The 17523-nt window shown below is 66.9% G+C and overlaps 3 protein-coding genes across 8 annotated transcripts in view; 2 read left to right on the top strand and 1 right to left on the bottom strand.

Moving 5' to 3' along the window:
- Nucleotides 1-2028, top strand: part of ACOT7 (acyl-CoA thioesterase 7) — a 73265-nt gene extending 71237 nt beyond the window's left edge. For all 6 annotated transcript variants that reach the window (XM_080656777.1, XM_080656774.1, XM_080656775.1 and 3 more), the window contains one exon: nucleotides 1645-2028. In XM_080656777.1, the coding sequence (XP_080512903.1) occupies nucleotides 1645-1743 (99 nt within the window). In that variant the 3' untranslated portion in view covers nucleotides 1744-2028. The remainder of the gene's footprint in view (nucleotides 1-1644) is intronic.
- A 2392-nt stretch (nucleotides 2029-4420) lies between these two features.
- On the top strand, nucleotides 4421-15356 carry GPR153 (G protein-coupled receptor 153). Its single transcript, XM_080656767.1, is given in 8 exon segments — nucleotides 4421-4619; nucleotides 8497-8944; nucleotides 9039-9468; nucleotides 11258-11450; nucleotides 12040-12221; nucleotides 12621-13049; nucleotides 13052-13130; nucleotides 13133-15356. Coding segments are annotated over 7 exon segments (1761 nt in total). The 5' UTR covers nucleotides 4421-4619; nucleotides 8497-8588; the 3' UTR covers nucleotides 13225-15356.
- A 349-nt stretch (nucleotides 15357-15705) lies between these two features.
- HES3 (hes family bHLH transcription factor 3) lies at nucleotides 15706-17523 on the bottom strand. Its single transcript, XM_080656794.1, has 3 exons — nucleotides 17434-17523; nucleotides 17261-17342; nucleotides 15706-16918 (listed from the first exon to the last, which is right to left on the bottom strand). Exons 1-3 carry the CDS (start codon nucleotides 17512-17514, stop codon nucleotides 16542-16544), a joined length of 540 nt encoding a protein of 179 aa, XP_080512920.1. The 5' UTR covers nucleotides 17515-17523; the 3' UTR covers nucleotides 15706-16541.

Below are 17523 nucleotides of genomic sequence, written 5' to 3'. Positions count from 1 at the left end.
TGATGTTTCTATCTCTCCCGCTCCCTCCCTCTCTGACATCAATAAAAACATATCTTTTTAAATAATTGTGTCTGAGCCACAGAGCCTGGGCCAGGATCTGCATTGACAGGGCCCGAGGCTGGAGGGAGGAGCCCTGCTGGCCTGGAGCCGCCGGCATGTCCCGCAGGGGCTGGGCTCCGAGTCCTCCGGCCCCGGGCAGCCCAGGGTCTTGCCCGCTAGCACGCCTGCTCCAGCTGAGAACGCTTGTTTCCCTGGGTGGTTTCACATCAAACTGCAGAGCCTCCAATCTCATCTTTAAAAAGCCAGCCCGGCCGGCGGGGCTTAGTGGCTGAGCGTCGACCTATGAACCAGGTCACCGTTCAATTCCCAGTCAGGGCCCATGCCCGGGTTTCGGGCTCGATCCCTGGTGTGACGATTCTCATCACTGATGTTCTCTCTCTCTCCCTCGCCCTTCTCCCTGAAATCAATAAAAACATACATATTTGTAAAAGTCAGCAGAGCAGCAGGAGGGCCTTCGGGAAAGGGCCTGGGGAAGCCACCACTTCCACGCGCTCCCGAGACGGGACGGCCCCGGAGCTGCGGGCACCCGCCCCTCATCCACTAACTATCGGGGCTCATTGACTCCAGGCCGCCAGCTCCGGAGGGTCCCACCTGGTGACCTGGGAGCCTGTTCCGAGGAGACGAGGGAGTGCTTGGTCCTGACATTGCTCCTTGTCCTCGGGGATTGCTCTCTTTCCAATACACCATGTCTTAAAACCTCGGGCCTGAAAATAGCCGCCGGCCGTGTCATTGTGGTGAAGGGCGGCTTTCAGACACCGGGTGTCGCCAGGAAGTGTCTTCCCAGGGGAACCCACGCGGCTCTTTAATCCTAAATCCCAGCCAGGCGGCTAGAGGAGAGAACTGAGCCGCAGGAGGTGGGCCTCGGGCGGTGGCCGTCTGCCCCTCCGCCCAGGGGCCACACCAGTGAGCAGCTGGGCCGCTCCTGAATGAAAGGGGGTGCCGGTCATCCTCCCCCAGGTCAGCAGGCACGGGCCAGCACCGTCCCCTGCAAACCCGGCTGGGCAGTTGGCTCCGCCCTCAGGATGGGGACCTGCTTCTCAAGTTGCTCAGAGGAGGGAAAGACAAGGGGTGAGCAGACTTGGGTGCCACCTCCTGGGCGCCCGTGCCCACAGAGCAGTCGGGGCTGCTCCCGTGCAAGGAAATGGCCTTCTCCAGGCCTCATGGCCACGTGTGTCCCACTGTCCTTTGGGGCTGAGACTGCCAGCAGCTGGCATCCTCGGGGTGGAGCAGACGTAGGGCCCTCTTTCCCTTCCTCTCACTCGGCTCTGCTCTGGGCCTCCCTCCACGGCTCAGATCAGCGGCATCGTCAGCTGAAGTTCATTACCAAGAGGCACCAGGTGTGGGATTGGCTGTGGGAATGGTGATGTGGGGGTGCCCCCGGTGAGGCCATTCCCAGTTGTCTTCTCTCCTGGTGTCCCCTCTCCAGCGCTCTGCCCTGGAGGCACCCCTGCCCCTCGAGGCAGCATGGCTGGCAGACAGGCCTCGCCAAGCGCTGGGAGGTCCCAGGCGGCCAGCGGAGATGTGCAGGCCCACGGCCCCGGGCTCCGCGCGTCTCTCACCTGCCTGTTTCTGTGTGATCCGCAGCCCGAGACCGAGGACGAGAAGAAGCGCTTTGAGGAAGGCAAAGGGCGGTACCTGCAGATGAAGGCGAAGCGGCAGGGCCAGGTGGAGCCTCAGCCCTAGACGCCTCCTCCCTCTGCTGGGCTCGGAGCAGCCCCAGCACCCCATCACCTAGAAGTTACCCCCTTGGCCAAAGGCCCACTTCCCGTTAGAGCTGGTGTTGTGTGCAGTGTTTGTCTCGCGGTGTTAACTGCCTTCCTGAATATACACCAAAGCTTTATTTATGTACCCCGCTGTCCTTGCTCACAGCGTCGTCCCGGCCCGCATTCCCCGAGCGCTGGGGAGCATTCCGCGCAGTGCGGTCTGTCAGGACTCCAGCCTCACTAATAAAGCTGCTGTTCAGCTGGACCTCGGTCCTGGGTGGTCTTTTGTTAGTCTTGGGGCTCCTTGGGCTCGCCCGCCTGCCTTCCTGAGCTTGCCTCCTGCCTGCCAGCGCCCCAGGCCCCAGACGCTCAGGCACAGAAATCCACTCACGTTCGCCTGAGGACTTGCTGGCTGGAGAGAGCACCCCTTCCCCGGCCCTGGTTCCATGTCCTGGCCCCGAGCTCTGTCTGGCTCCTCCTGCAGGGTGACGCCCTGAGCCTGTGTGGCCTCCCGTGGCTAGGGCGGGGTTGTGAGGGGCGGGGAGGCCATGGGCAGGGACAGCTGGGCTCAGCCAGCGGTGGCCTCTGGGCTCCCCAAGAGGCAGGGACTCCAGGGAGGAGCCTCCTGTGGTGCCAGGCCCTGGGCGCATGTAGAAACTCCCAGCCGTTGGGGGCCTGGCTGTGGGGTGAGGGTCTGGGGACCGGTGTGTTAGCGGTACCAGTGTGAGGGTGTGCGCTTGTGTGCGTGCACAGCCCCGTGTGCACACCTGTGTGCATCTGTGTCTGCATCCGGTCCGGCAGCCTGGGGGCAGATGAACTGTCCAGGCCACTGCGGGGGGGGGGGGGGGGCGGCGCCCGTCCCCGCCAGCTGAGAAAGGCCCCTCCACCAGCAACCTGGAGACGGAGCCTGGGAGGGTGTTCCCCCTCAGCTCGTCCCTGAAGCCTGGACAGGGAGACCGCCGCCAGCAGGGCCGCGCACAGCCCCCTGGGACCCGAGAGGAACTGGGCTCCAGATGTGCAGAACCCAGGCCAAGAGCTTCGGAATCTGTCTCGGGCCCCAGTCCCACGGACGGGTTATTTCCGGCCTGGGAGCGGGGGCGGGAACGTGCTCCCCACAGGGCCACAGCAACCCCACCCCTGCTCGTCCTCTGGAGGGCCTCCCCAGCCGCACCCACGCCCTGTGCCAACCTCCTGAGGACTGGTAGTGCCCTGGGCTGGGAGCAGAAGGCCTCCCCACGGCAGATGGGAAGAGCCCAGGCTAGCAAAGCACTCGGCCCGAGGCCCCAGGGCAGCCGTCGGGGGGCCCACTCCCACCTGCCCCCCCCCCAGCCTGCAGAGCCCCAGCAGGGGAGCCCCGGGCAGGGGCGCTCTCAGACCGCAGCGGGGGAGCAGGGCCTGGGCCAGCCGTGGGGCCCAAGGCTCAGGAGGACTGGGTCGCCTATTTGCCTTAGAAATGTCATGCTCCCTGCCAGCCTCCCCTGCTGGTGGCCTATTTTACGGGGCCACCGGGGCAGGGAGCGGGCCTGCCCACCCCAAAGCCACACACACGGAGCACGTGGCTCCCCCTGCCCAGCCGCACTTCCTGGTGAAGCCCCCCTATATAAACACCCTCATTCTGCCTCCGGGGACTGGCTCGAAGTCCTGCCCCCCCCGCCCCTCCCACAAGTTGCTCCTCACTCTTTGGATGCTTGAGGGGTGTGGGCCGGCTGGTGCTGCGCGGGCAGGAGCCAGGCTGCGGAGCGGGGGCCTGGGCAGGGCCCGCCTTCCTCCAGACACAGGGCTGCCACTCACGGGACGTCCCAGCTGCGGGGCAAGGCGGTGCGGAGCCGGGCAGCCCCAGTGGCTCCGAGGCTTTTGCCAGGGTGTGCGTGGTCACAGGCGGCCCGAAGAGGCAGGTCGGGTCCTCTTCCTGGACAGGAGGCCAGGAGGCCAGTGGCCACTCTCAGGACTCAAGGGTCTCCAGAGGCCCCTATCAAGGGGACTAACTGGGTTACCCCCAGATGTCCCCCGGCCTGTGGGTGGCAGCCGTATCCCCCCAGGAGCACTAATGGGGGAGCTCTGGGGAGGGGATGGAGGGGGTCAGGGGTGCTGGCTGCGGGGGTCTGACCTCCCTAGCTGCGCAGTCCGTAGACCCAGTTTGAGAACATTCCTGAGCCCAAGCCAGGAAGGGACAGCCACCCAGCAGCCCCTGGTCCACCCACTTGATTCTGGGGTGGACCCCTAATGTCCGAGGGTGTCCGAATCCTCAGCTGGCCCATCCCAGCCTATCCCACCGCGGTGCCTGGCCCTGAACGACTCCCCAGTTCCTAGAAGTTGCACCTGTTCTTCTCCACACCTTTGTTCACCTGTGATGCGACTTCCTCCAGGGAGGCCTCCGTGAGCCTCCCACCCCCGGGCCTAGGGTCCCACTATCCACTCCCGGCGCAGGCCCTCTCGGCAAGGCCCCGGGGGTTCAGAGTCAGGACTGACGCGACTGCGGGCCGCGCCTCCGGGCGTTGGGGGCGAGGCGGGCCGAGGGGCGGCGCGGAGGCGCCCGCGGAGACATGCGCCCTGCTCCGCCCCCCGCCCCCGGCCGCCGGCGCAGCCAGCCGAGCGGCGAGCGGCGGGAGCGCAGCGCAGCGGTGACGGCGCGGGGAGGAGGAAAGGTGGGAGGGACCGCGCGGCCGAGTCAGCAGAGCCGAGCAGAGCGCTCCGGCCACGGGCGGCCGCCGCCAGGATGCTCCGGCCCTCGGGCCGCCCTGCCGCCAGCCACTCCCGCCGTCCCCGGCGGCCCGCGCTCGGCCCGGGGGCGCGGGAGGCACAGCCGGAGCCGGAGGCGGGAACGGCGGGCGGGCGCCCTGGACGCGGGAACGCACGGTGAGCGCAGCCGCCTGGCTCGCGGCGGGCGGGCGGGAAGACCCCGGGCAGGGACCCGGGTGGGAGGACTCTGGGCGGGGAGAGGCTGTCCGCGGTGTTTCGGTCGCGGCGTCTGTCCGAGGGGCCCAGGCACCGCTTAGGGCTGCGCACCCCCCAACTTGGGGAGCTTAGGAGTTAACTTGCCAGAGGCCGGTCCCCTCCCCGGCCCCCAGCCTCCCGGATTAGCAGCGCCCCCCGGGGTCTGGCTGCACGGGCCGAAGACGGCCGTGCTGGGAGCCCCCCGTCCTGCCTAGCGTAGTCAGGGGGCCGGGGGGGGGGGGTGCGTCCGGGGACCGCAGTCCCGCCTGCGTCCGGCTCCCGGCCGTCGCTTGGACACACCCTCGGAGGTGGGCAGGGCTGGGGGCCCCGCTGGGGCTGGACAGGCAGGAGGGGTCGCGCTGGGCCGGGCGGGAGGGGGATCTGAGCGCGGTGGCGGGGGACCGCGGGTGGAGGTGCTGGAGCCGCTTCGAGCCCCGCCCTGGGCGGCGGCCAGCCGGGCCCTGCGGCTGATCACAGGCGGCGCAGGCGGAGAGCAGTCCGAGGGCGGCCGGCCAGCCCAGCCCGGGGAATCCTTTCAAGTTCTAGGTCTTCTTTGTTGCGCAATCCAGCCCTGGGGCCATGCAGCCTCATTGGCCGGTGGGCGTGACGTCACTCCGGCCCGCCCCGCAGACCCTTCCGAGGGAGTCTTCCGGGCTGTGGGTCCCAGGCCTGTGGCATCTGCAGCCTGCCCTTAGATATGGGGGCGCAGCCGGGAGCTCCATCCCGAAATGCTGGGGGGATGCATTGGGGGGGATGCAGGAGTAACTTCCCCGCGCTGGGTGCGGACCCCAATGGAGGGGGCCCCACGTGTCCCCTGTTTGTGAAGAAGGTGTGTGATCTGTGGGTCACCACCTGGAGGAAGGGGGCCTCCCTCTCCCCACAGAGCCAGCCCCTGTCACTCTGAAGCCGGAGTTCTTGGTACACACTCCCCACCCTCATCTCAGTGCCATTCATCTCCCATCCCAGGGCCGCCACGCCAGGAGTCGGGGCCCCAAACCGGCCCTCACACTGCCCTCCCTGTTTTGCACTGGGCTGCAGGCCTCGGTGTTCCCCTCTGCAGGATGGGCACAGTAGGGCCCACCCGGCAGGAGGAGGCTCGGAAAAGCCATCTTAACTTGAGGAACAAAATAATAATTAATAATAATAATAATAATAATAATAATGACTTGTTCTTGAGCATTTTGGAGTTTGAGAGGTCAGGATTTTATTTATTTATTTTAATTTGAGAGAGAGAGGCAGGGAGAGAGAGAAAAAACCGTGGATTCGTTGTTCCACTTAGTTATACATTCACTGTTGCTTCTTGTATGCGCCCTGACGGCAGGTAGAACCTGCAACCTTGGTGTATGCGGACGAGGCTCTACCCAACTGAGCTACCCGGCCAGGTCTGAGAAGCAGGGTTTTTATGTCAGGCAAACCGAGTGTGGGTCCTCGCTCAGGCACGTAATAACTTGGGCAAGTGGTTTTACCTTTCCCTGCCTCTGTTTGACCGCCTTTAAAATGGGGATGATGGCATTGTCAGTGCACAAAGTCCCTGGAGCTGCTCAGAGGGTGGGACGATAACTCCTCCTCCACCCCAGGGCACGTTCCCCTGCCTGCAGACAAAGCCGTGCCCTGCAGGGAGCCACCGTACGCCAGACGCATCACCGGCCAGGGGGTCACCTGGCAGGTGAAGGGCTGTGCCAGTGGGAGCCTGTGGCTCCTTCCCCGCCCCCTCACCAGGGTCCCAGGGTCAGACAGAGCTGTGTGGACACCTCAGGGAAGGCCTCCCATTGGCCCGCTGGCGCAGCCCCGTGCAGATGGGGAAGGATGCTGGTCCACCCGTGCATGCTGGATCCAGTTTCCTATCTGATGACGAGACTCACTGGTGACTGCAGCCACTGGACCACGGGAGCACCCACACTCTGCCTGCTCTGGGCCCCCAGCAGGCTGCCAGGCACCCCGTGGGGCTGGGGGCAGCCTGTGGCTACCTCACCCCCAAAGCTGGGCTGTCCCAAGTGCTGTCAGGGTGTCAGCGTGTCCGCCTGCAGGTCTGAGGGTCACCCACACCGCCCAGCTCAGTGTCTTAGCCCCTAAGAGGCAGCGCAGCGAGCTGGGGGGCTTTGGTGCAGGCGTCTGCATGGCAAGCGTCTATGGAGGCTCACTGTGTCCGGCTCCACGCTGAGCACTTCCCTGGCAGAGCTTATTGACCACCCACAAGGCTTCTCAAGGCAGGGACTGTCATGCCCAGCTTACAGATACGAAAACAGAGGCCCAGCGGAGAGAAGTAACTGGTGGGGAGCTGGCGCTGGAGTCGGGCAGCCCGTCCCTGCACGCTGAGGTCAGGGAGGTTTGCTGGACACGGGGGTAGCGGGGTGGAGGGGCCGACAGGCCACCGCCTCCCACACTGGGTCTGGGATGGGGAAGGGAAGGCCATTCTGCACGCAGACACCTCATGTGGAGAGTCCCGGCCCCAGAAGTCCCCGAGCCCCCCAGGGTGTGCTCCAGTGAACTCCCCCCTGGGCCGGGGCTCTGGGCAGGCCCACAGAGACACCACGATGAATGGGACACATCCCTCAGGTCCCTCAGGTCCCTCAGGGTCCGGGGCTCAGGCCACAGACAGCCCGGAAGAGCCTGGGACTAGACAAGCCTGGGGCCTGGCGGCCGGGAGGTGTGTCCTCTGCCCGAGCCCGTACTGGGGTCCTGCAGTGGCCTGTCCCTCCCAAGCTGGAACCAGTCCCGGGGATCACGTGATGTGTTGGGTACAGTAGGCACCCACAGGTGTCGGGCCAGAAGTGCGGCCAATGAGATTCAACAGGCTCCCCGGTGAGAAGGGCCAAGTGCAGGCCGAGCACACAGTGGGCCTGCACGCAGCGGCTGCTTCTCCCCGCGCTGCCTGCTCCAGGCTGTGGCCAGAGGGGCCTGTGGGGCCAGCACTCCCTACGGGAGGCAGCTGAGGGCCGTGGGCGGGAGAGGGGGCGGGAGGGACCTCTGCCCAGCCCTCCAGCAGACCCAGCGCCTCCCACACGTGCCCCTGCCCTCCATCCTTTCTCCTGGCTCACGTCCAGGCTGTCGGCGGTTCCTCTTGGGTCAAGGCCTATCCCTGGGCAGTGCCCAAGGAGTCTGTGACGTGACACTGACCGCCACCCCGAGCACCCACCGTGTGTAAGACGTGCCCACCCGGCCTCCCCCGGAGGAAGTCTTGTCCCGTGGCGGTGTAGGGCGTGGTGCAGGGACCTCACTGGAACCAACAGCTGGAACGCGGAGCCTGTGCCATGCGGGGCCTCTGGGCCAGCTGGGGGCAGACCTGGGAGCACAGGCGACCCTTCCCCGGGGTGGCCATGGACGTGCCACCAGGTCGCCCCTCCCTCACATGGGGGGGTCGAGGGGACTCAGCCTCCCAGGCACAAGGGAAGGCGAGGCCCCGGCGTGCGCTGGGAAGCCTTGCCAGGGCTGCCCTGGGATCTGGGGCGTTTGCTGGAGAGAGGGCTTGTTGCCAGCCAGGGCCAGGGCACACATGGGGCAAGATTGCCCGTCTGAGTCAGCCTGCTGGCTCCCTGAGGGCACAGGTGGTTGGAAGGAAGCGCGGATTCCTCCCTTCACCAGGAGCGGCCGGAAGGGAGGAAACCCCGCACTTATCAGGCACCTCCGCGTAGCCCCTGGGGCCGGGGACACGGGCAGGAGGCCACAGCGCCAGGAGAGCAGCGAAGCCGGGACCAACAGGTGATGGCATCTGGGGGCGTCTCCCATCTCCTCCCCAGGACCCCGACGCCACAGCCACAGGGAGAGCCGCTGAGCCTCACTGCCCCCTCTCCCCCCCCAGATGCTCCTGGTCCCTGGTGTCCCCGGGCCGCGGGGTGTGAGGCCCGGCTGCGAGGAGGATGCCCCAGCCGCCCGCCAGCTCCCGCCGGCACCATGAGTGAGGAGCAGCGGCCGCCGGGCAGCGCCGTGGGCTGGCTGGCGTGCGGGGGCCTCTCCCTGCTGGCCAACGCCTGGGGCATCCTCAGCGTGGGTGCCAAGCAGAAGAAGTGGAAGCCGCTGGAGTTCCTGCTGTGCGCGCTGGCGGCCACGCACATGCTCAACGTGGCGGTGCCCATCGCCACCTACGCCGTGGTGCAGCTGCGGCGGCAGCGGCCCGGCTACGAGTGGAACGAGGGCCTCTGCAAGGTCTTCGTGTCCACCTTCTACACCCTCACCCTGGCCACCTGCTTCTCCGTCACCTCCCTGTCCTACCACCGCATGTGGATGGTCCGCTGGCCCGTGAACTACAGGTGAGCCCCGCGTGGGCGCGGGCACGGGGGTCCGTGGCGCCCGGAGGCCCCGTGAGTGACACGGCGTCCCTCTGCCCTGCCCCTCCCGTGTCAGGCTGAGCAACGCCAAGAAGCAGGCGGTGCACACGGTCATGGGCATCTGGATGGTGTCCTTCATCCTGTCGGCCCTGCCTGCCGTCGGCTGGCACGACACGAGCGAGCGCTTCTACGCCCACGGCTGCCGCTTCATCGTGGCCGAGATCGGCCTGGGCTTCGGCGTCTGCTTCCTGCTGCTGGTGGGGGGCAGCGTGGCCATGGGCGCCGTGTGCACAGCCATCGCCCTCTTCCAGACGCTGGCCGCGCGGGCAGGGCGCCGGGCGGGCCGCAGGGCCTTCACGGTGCCCACCATCGTGGTGGAGGACGCGCAGGGCAAGCGCCGCTCCTCCATCGATGGCTCCGAGCCCGCCAAGACCTCGCTGCAGATCACGGGCCTGGTGGCCACCATTGTCTTCATCTACGACTGCCTCATGGGCTTTCCCGTGCTGGTGGGTGAGCCTGTGGTGGTGGGGGGCTCGGGGCAGGTGCACTGCGGGCTTTGGGTGCTTGGATCCTCACACCCGATCCTCTAAGGGCGGGGGGGGGGCGCATTATCCCCATCCTCACTTTAAAGGTTCAGAGAGGGACATGACTGAGCCAAAGTCCGGACGGCCATGGTGGGACTTGAGCCACCTCAGGGGACTTCTCAGCCCAGGGCCTTCCCACCACATCGCAGGGGACTTTGCTACCTGAGCGGGGCCCCGTCAGTGCAGCAGGCGTGGAAGTGGGGTCACGGCTCCAGGTCCTAGGACGTGCGGAGTGGGGCTCTGGTCCTGCACTGGGGGGCCGGGCGGGCTCAGGGTGTCTGGGGAGTTGGACTTCACCCCAGGGGCTCAGGAAGGTCACGGTGAGGTCTGGCCCGAGGAAGGCCCTGCCACCAGGGTCCAATTCCACAGAAGCCAACGGGGGTCCTGCCCGGGAGGCCGGGCTGGGCCTAGCCCTGGCCAAGAAGGAAGTCTACACCCAATGGCTGGGCCTCCCACCGTGGGCCTCTAGCCACCCCCTGAAGGGTCTGGAGCAGGACGGGGACAAGGACCAGCCAGAGGGCTCGTCCAAGCCGCTGGGTAGGGCTGCGCCCTGTAGACACAGCTCAAGAAGGTGACGGGTGCGGTGACAGCCTCACAGTTGGGGTGCAGTCTCCAGCCACCTGCTGCCCCACCTTCAGTGGGCCCAGCACCCCCCCCCCCAGGTATGGGGTCCTCCTGTGTTCAGCGGAGCCTGGGGTCCCCGTCCCTATGCTGAGGGAGGGAAGGAGTGTGTGTGAAATTGCACCCCCAGCTTCTCTTCAGGGCAGGAAAGGGGGTGCCATTTATGGAGCCCACTCCATGCTGCAGGCCTGGCACAGTGCCCGGAATCTTTGCCTCACCCTGTAGGGCAGCCATGGGCAAACTACGGCCCGCGGGCCAGATCCGGCCCGTTCGGCTGTTCTATCCGGCCCGCGGAGCCGAAAGAGCGGAGGGTTCTCTTGCTCTCCCCTCCGCTCCTTTACTTTGAATTTATATTAGTTCACACAAACACTCCATCCATGCTTTTGTTCCGGCCCTCCGGTCCAGTTTAAGAACCCATTGTGGCCCTCGAGTCAAAAAGTTTGCCCACCCCTGCTGTCGGGTGTTCTTGGCCCATTTCACACATGAAGAAACTGAGTCCCCGAGAGGTTCAGTGCCTTTCTGAGGGGCACGCAGCTCGCGGGGCAGAACCAGCGTGATGTCTGCACTGAGCCTCTCCCTCTCCGGTGGGGAACAGTCACTCTGGGTGGGGGATAGGAACGGAGGAATGAGGCACCCTGGGCAGTGACCCAAAGGCCACCTGGCAGGTCCTTGTCCCTACATCCCAACCCTCTGAGCCTCAGAAACTGCTCTGATTCCCATCCTCTGGGGCCTGAGGCCTAGCCCCCCAGGAGCCATGGCAGAAGTGAGCAGGACAGAATGGTCCCTGAACTGGGGGGCTGGACACCTAGTTCTCCAAGGCGGTTTCCTCTTCCCAGAAAGGGGTGGGAACCCATGCCTCCCCTCTGTCCTCGGGCATGCCCAGGGCTGCTGGCACGGTGTACCTTGGCAGCCAGCAGCTCTCAGGGGCAGGGACTTCCGCCCTCACTCTCAGCCTCTTTCCTGCCCCAGAGTCTAGTGCTCTGTCTCCGCCACCCCCTTCCTCGGGCGGGTGGGCGCAGACGGGAGGACAGTCTGGGAGGGGAAGCGGTGGAGGGTCTTGCCAGGTGCCAGGCGAGCGCTGTGCCCACAGGTGGTGAGCTTCAGCAGCCTGCGGGCAGACGCCTCGGCGCCCTGGATGGTGCTGTGCGTGCTGTGGTGCTCGGTGGCCCAGGCCCTGCTGCTGCCCATATTCCTCTGGGCCTGCGACCGCTACCGCGCCGACCTGGGGGCCGTGTGGGAGAAGTGCGCGGCCCTCATGGCCAACGACGAGGATTCGGACGATGGTGAGGAACCCCGAGAGTGGCCCCTGAGGAGGGGGCATCGGGGTGCGGTCACTGGGGTCACTGGGATAACAACTGTAAGGTGGCCACCCCATGGCACTGAGGTCCCACTGTCAACCCCAAACACCCCCTGGATTACTCCCGAATGCACTCGAACCCCTAAGGGACCTCAGCGTCCCTCCCACGGGGCATTCTGTGTCCCGCTTGCCTGCCCCAGGCAGGGCTGTGCCCCAGACTGTATGTGCTCTGAGCTTCCAACCTCAGGGGTCCCCAGCGGCTCCCGCAGACCCGGGGCCTGTCTCCCCAGCAATGGGAATGTTGTCTCAGCCAAGACCTTGCTACGTGCCAGGCACTGTCAGCCCCTTGTGTGTACTTAGCTCCTGAGGTCGCACCCCCGCTGACCAGGAAACTGGCTCCCCAGCCCCGCAGCTGGAAGGTGGGGACTCAGGATCTGTACCCAGGACCCTGCCCCTCCTCTTCCCCACTAACCAGCCCTCTGCCCTGTGCGTGCCTGTGGGGGACCCTGGACTAGCTCTCGGGTGCCCTCAGGTTTCTCTGACCCCTGACCCTAAGCCTCTGCCCCGCACTGCAGACACCAGCCTGGAGGGGGGCCTGCCCCAGGACCTGGTGCTGGAGCGCTCCCTGGACTACAGTTGTGGGGGCGACTTTGTGGCCCTGGACAGGATGGCCAACTATGAGCTGCCCCTGGAGGGGGCCCTGCCCCATTTCTACCCGCTGGGGCCCTTGCAGGAGGACAAGATGCAGTACCTGCAGGTAGGGGCAGGGCGGGGCGGGCTCCAAAGGTGTGGGCGGAGCATCCTGTCCCTGGTCCCCGGGCCTCTCCCCTCTGAGCGCATCTCCTGCCTGACAGCTCTGGGTGGCTCACCTCCAGATGGGCAGCCCAGGGGGCGGGCCTGTGCGGGTGGGCACCCTGGCCCCTGCTCTGTCCCCTGTGCTCCGGGAGTGTCCGCCTGGCGCCTGTTATTCCCTTGGGGCTCAGCGCCTCAATCAAGGGGTCTCCTCACCACCCCAGGTAGATGACACTGGGCCTCGGAGGGATGGACACCTGTCCTTAGGAGGTCAGGTGTGGGTCGTTGCTGATCCACAAGGCGCCCTGCCCCGCGTGGGTCCCTATTTGCCAGCGGCACCCTGCTACCCCGCCGGTCCCCACAGGTCCCGCCCACGCGACGCTTCTCGCACGAAGACGCGGGCCTCTGGGCGGTGCTGCCGCTGCCCGCCTTCCTGCCGCGCTGGGGCTCCGGCGAGAACCTGGCCGCCCTGGTGCCCCACCGGCGCCGCGACGGCCCGCGGGCCCCCGCGGAGGACGCGCCCCCGTTCCGCCCGCGCCGCCGCTCCGCCGAGAGCCTGCTGCCGCTGCGCCCCGCGGGGCCGGACGGCGGCCCGCGCCGCGCTCGCAGCTCGCCCCCCGGCAGGCCGCGCCGCCGCCCCGGGCCCGGCGCCCGCTCGGCCTCGGCCTCGCGACTGCCCGATGCCTTTGCGCTGACCGCCTTCGAGCGCGAGCCGCAGGCCCTGCGCCGCCCGCCGGCCCCCGACGCCCCGGGCCCCGCCCCGCTCGGCGAGGACGCGGCGCCCCCTGGCGGCCCCGGCGCGCAGCCGAGTCCCGGGCCGCACATGCGCACGTCCGGCCCCTGCAGAGGGTCCTGAGCGCGTCGAGGGGCGAGCCCGCGGCCGCAGCACCAGCAGCTTCCTGAGCTCGCCCTCCGAGTCCTGGGGCTACGTCACGCTGCACTGGGACTCGCTGGGCTCCGCGACCTAGAGCCGCCCCTGGGGCCAAAGCACCAAAGATGCCAGCTGCCCCCCGGGCTCAGGGCAGAGCCAGCCCTGGGGCAAAGGGGCGTAGCATTGTCCCCGGGATGATGCGGTCGTTGCCTGGAGGGCGACAGCTGCCCTGGACGACTGTGCGGGGCGCTTGGTCTCTGGGCTTGGGTAAAGGAGGCTCTGCATGTGCCCAGTGCTCCCAGGCGGGGAGCCCCAGGACAGGCCACCCCCAGAGGGAACAGAGCCCGGCCCTGCAGGAAGGGGAGCCACGGACCGCCGCTCTCCACCCGGCACCAACCCGTTCCGCCTCTGCCGTGGGCTCGGGGGTCTAAGCACAGGGTCTTCGGAGCCCAAGCAAGCTCAGAGCAGCCTCCCTGCCCGTCCAGCCTCTGCGGACCCACCTGTGAGGCAGGTGACCAAGTCACTCTCAGGATGAAGTGCTGGTCCCAGTGCTCTGACCACGAGCGTACAGGGCAGGAGAGGTAGTCTGCGGCCCCAGGCCTGAGGCATCCTGCTGGCCCCTTGGGAACTCACCCCACACTCCACCTAAAGCACAACTCACACATCCTCGCCATTGGCACCACCCCTCCTTGCCACTGTTACGTCCTCACTGCCTGTCCCCACGCGGTGGCCACCTCTGACTATCACACGGAGGCGTGGGTACCTGGCGGGAAGGACTGAAGCAAAGGAGTGGGCTTCCTTACTCTGCCCGTCCCCCGCCCTACAGGTGTGGCCCACAGCCTCCCAGGTTCTGGGGTTAACTTAAGGCCTGGTTTCTGACAGGGGTCCCCCCACCCCTGTGCACAGGGCTCTTTGCTCTCCCTCCTGGCGGACCCCTGGCAGGCCTGGGCTTCGGCCTGGGCCCTGGGGAAGGGCCTGCCGGGTCCTATGTGGGGGAAGCCCCTAGACACAGGCTGAGGAGAGGGGCCCAGGAGCAGCTATGACCTTGAGTGGCAGACAGGGGCAAGTGCAGAGGCTCTCATCCTGGCCCCCGCCTTCATGCGGCGGCCCCAACACAGGAAGCCTGGAGCAGGCCGGGCCAGCGCGGAGCCTGACTGCTCACGTTCCCTCCCGCTCTGCCCCTGCCCCTCCTGTGGCCAGGCCTCCCTCCGCACACCCCAGACTGGTCCCACCCCAGAAGAGGCCCCTGGGAGGGGGGAGGAGGGACTGCCTGGCTCCATCTCTGCCTCGAGGCCCCCGCAGCCCCTGGCTGTGGGTAACCTTTGGGGATGAGCTGGCCACGGGCGAGCAAGGCAGGGGACTGCTGTCCAGCCCGGCCAGTACTGCTGTGCCTTCTAGGATTGACCCGTCGTGAGGTCATCGGCTAGCCACTCTCCCCTCAGGCTGGCCCATCTGTCACCTTGGGGGTTTTACTTTCCTATCCAGCAGCAATACTTACAGGGGGACATGGCACCCCAGAGTCTCTCTACCCCTGGTTTTTACAAAAATAGGAAGAGGGAGGACCCCGGGGGCAGGATCCCTCACACTTGGTGTGGCCCAGGCCCCTTTGCTGCATTGATAGCAGCCTGACCCTGGGCTTAGCGGGGAGGGTTCTATCTTCTTACCCACCCCCAGCCCAAAGCCAGGGATCCTTTTGGGTTTTGTTTTTTTGGCAACTCAGCATTTCTCTCTGTACAGACCCAATAAAACCTCCTGTGATTTGCACCTAGCATTTCTATGCTGGTTTCACGGAAACACCTTTCTAGGATCTAACAGCACCCACCCGGCCACCTGCCCCCAAATGTGTCTCTCGAATTCCTCCACTAGTGCAGCATTCTTGGGGTTGGGCTTGCCCCTCCTTACTGGCACGTGCTATGGCACAGAGTGTCAGGGGCCTGGAGCAGCGGGGTGGGCACCAAGGCCCTACTAGCAGGAGCCGTCCCTGCCCCAGGGCCGAAAGCCTTTGTAAGGTTGGCCAGGAGGGCGACAAGGGCAGGGCAGTTTGGAGCCGGGGCCGCGGGACCTGTTGTGCCCCGTGACCACACCGCTTTCTGGGTCTGCGATGCGAGATCGCCACCTGGTGTCCGGAAGAGGTATTAGGGTCACCAGCCACATCTAGGACGGTGGGAAGCCGAGACCCGACAGGCCGCCCCCAAACCGCTACAGCCCAGAACCCCGCCCCCACCTTCGCTCCGGAGACGCGGCTGGGTAGGGTGGGGGACCCGGCCGCGCTCTCCCCGCGATCTGACCTGTATGGGTTTTAGCACACGAGCAGGACAGGGGCAGGCTAAAATGAGAAAAGTTTTATACAAAGTTGGTATTTGCAATTCAAAAAGATGCACTTAAGTGGGCCGCGTGGGATAAATGAGAACTCATTTCTCAGGTTCGCACTGTCTTTATTTTGAATTTCAAACGGGTGTGAGGAGGTGTCAAAATCTCTTCCTGGGCACAGCCCGAGAACCCCGTCCCCCACCCCCAGGCTCCCCCTCGCGTGCTGGGACCCCCGTAACAGGTGCCCAGCCCTCCGAGGGCCGTGGCAGGACGCAGGCTTCTAGGCGGCCCAGGAATCCGGAGGCGGGGGCTCTGCGGAGCCGGGCCGGGTCTTGGCCGAGTGGGAAAGGGGACACTCCCACGAGAGGAGCTCGGCTTCCTTCCAGCCCCCCTCAAACAGGCGCGACAGAGCGCTGGGTCCCCCTGGAGCCGCGCGGGTAGGGCGTCGGGTGGGCGGGGAGGTGGGAGGGGCATCTCGCGGCGCGAGGCAGAGCTCGGAGTGGGCTGCGGGGCGGCTCCGTTGCGGCGCTGCGTGCCGAGGGGGTGGGGATCCGTGGAAGCAGAGAAGGCTCAGGGTGGGGGTTGCCGGGGCCCCTCGCCCTCGGGGCGGGCCCGGCGTGCTTTGCGCCGGTGGGAACCGGGCGTCCCCAGCAGGCTGAATGGGCCGGGGCGGGGCAGCGATTCTCCTCGCTGCGAGGGGTCTGCTCTGCGCCGCAGCCGGCAGCGACCTTCCCACCGCGGCGCGGCCACGGGGCGGGAGCGGGGGCGAGGGCGAGGGCGGGCTGCCGCCGGGGCCCTGGGCAAGGGGCGCGCCCAGGACACCGCTCCCAGCCCCTTTGAGTGGGAGAAGGAGAGAGCGGGTCCTGCCTGAGTAGGTGAGGCTGGGGTCGGGGTTAGATTCTGCCTAGAGGCGCAGACCCGGGTCCACCGAGGCTCCTTGTGTTTCATTGCGTAACTCGGGCACGCGGCACCCTCCTGGCCACCCTCCCCACGGGACCGGGACGGACGTTTGAGGTCCGGGTCGTCACACGGGCGCGCTCCAAACTGTGTCTGCGCCGGCAGACCAGACGGGGGACCCCTTGAGTCCGAGGCCACGCCTGGGCCTTACCAGGGCCGCCACAGGCGCAACCCGGACCCCGGGCTCTCGGCGCAGTGACGAGACGCCGGCTGCGGTGCCGGGACGTTGGTGGACGCGCCGGGGAGACCGCCAGGGAGGAGGAGCCTGGAGGGCGGGCACCGCGAGCCGCTGGCGCCCGGATTAGGGGCCCACGTGGCCGGGACGCTAGGGCCGCAGCGCGTGGGCGCCTCCGGGCGGGGACTGGCGCTGTCCATGGTGCTGCCCGCCGTGCGCTCGTGCACCAGCGGGCCGCGCAGCCCGCCGCCGCCGCCATCCTCCCCGCGCCGCCGAAGCTGGCTAACGCCCGCCAGACAGCCGCGGAAGGCCGATGGGTACTCAGCGCCGCTGCGGATGGGCCAGAGCCCTGGGGAGAGGAGAGCGGACGGAAGGGTAGGGGAGAGGGGAAGGGGAGGAGAGAAAGGGGGAGTTGCAGAGAAGAGGGAGAAAGGGAGGGGAGAAGCGTGGAGGGGAAGGAGGAGCAGGGAGGGGAGGGGAGGCGAGGCCACCTGGACGTCCAGACCTCCTTCCACTCGGATTACAACTCCGCAGCCCGCCCGCCTCAGCTGCCTCACGCCTCCAGTGGCCTGGGCCCCGCTCCCCGGCTGCTCAACCCCTGTGCCTTTTTCTCCATCCATCCCTGTTATCGGGCCTTGCGTTACGCAGGGCTCCCCGCCCCCCCCCCTAAACCTCCCAGGGCCCCCAATACCTTGCACCGAGCTCTGGAGGCTTTTCATGTACTTGACGCTCAGCTCCAGGATGTCGGCCTTCTCCAGCTTGCGTTTTCGGATCTGCGGCGGGTGGGAAGGGCTCTCAGCTGGGAGCCGTGGTGGGGAGAGGCGAGGGGTAGATCGCACCACCCACCACCGCGTCCGGGCTCACCTGGTGCGAATAGTGCTTCTCCAGCAACGACCTGAGCTGCTCCAGCGACACATTGATGCGCGCCCGGCGCTTCTTCTCCATCAGTGGCTT

Source organism: Plecotus auritus, assembly GCF_963455305.1.
Source record: "Plecotus auritus genome assembly, chromosome: 2".
In the NCBI taxonomy this organism is placed as follows: domain Eukaryota; kingdom Metazoa; phylum Chordata; class Mammalia; order Chiroptera; family Vespertilionidae; genus Plecotus; species Plecotus auritus.
Note: the sequence above shows the minus strand (reverse complement) of the source record. Positions and strands in the feature narration are given on the sequence as shown.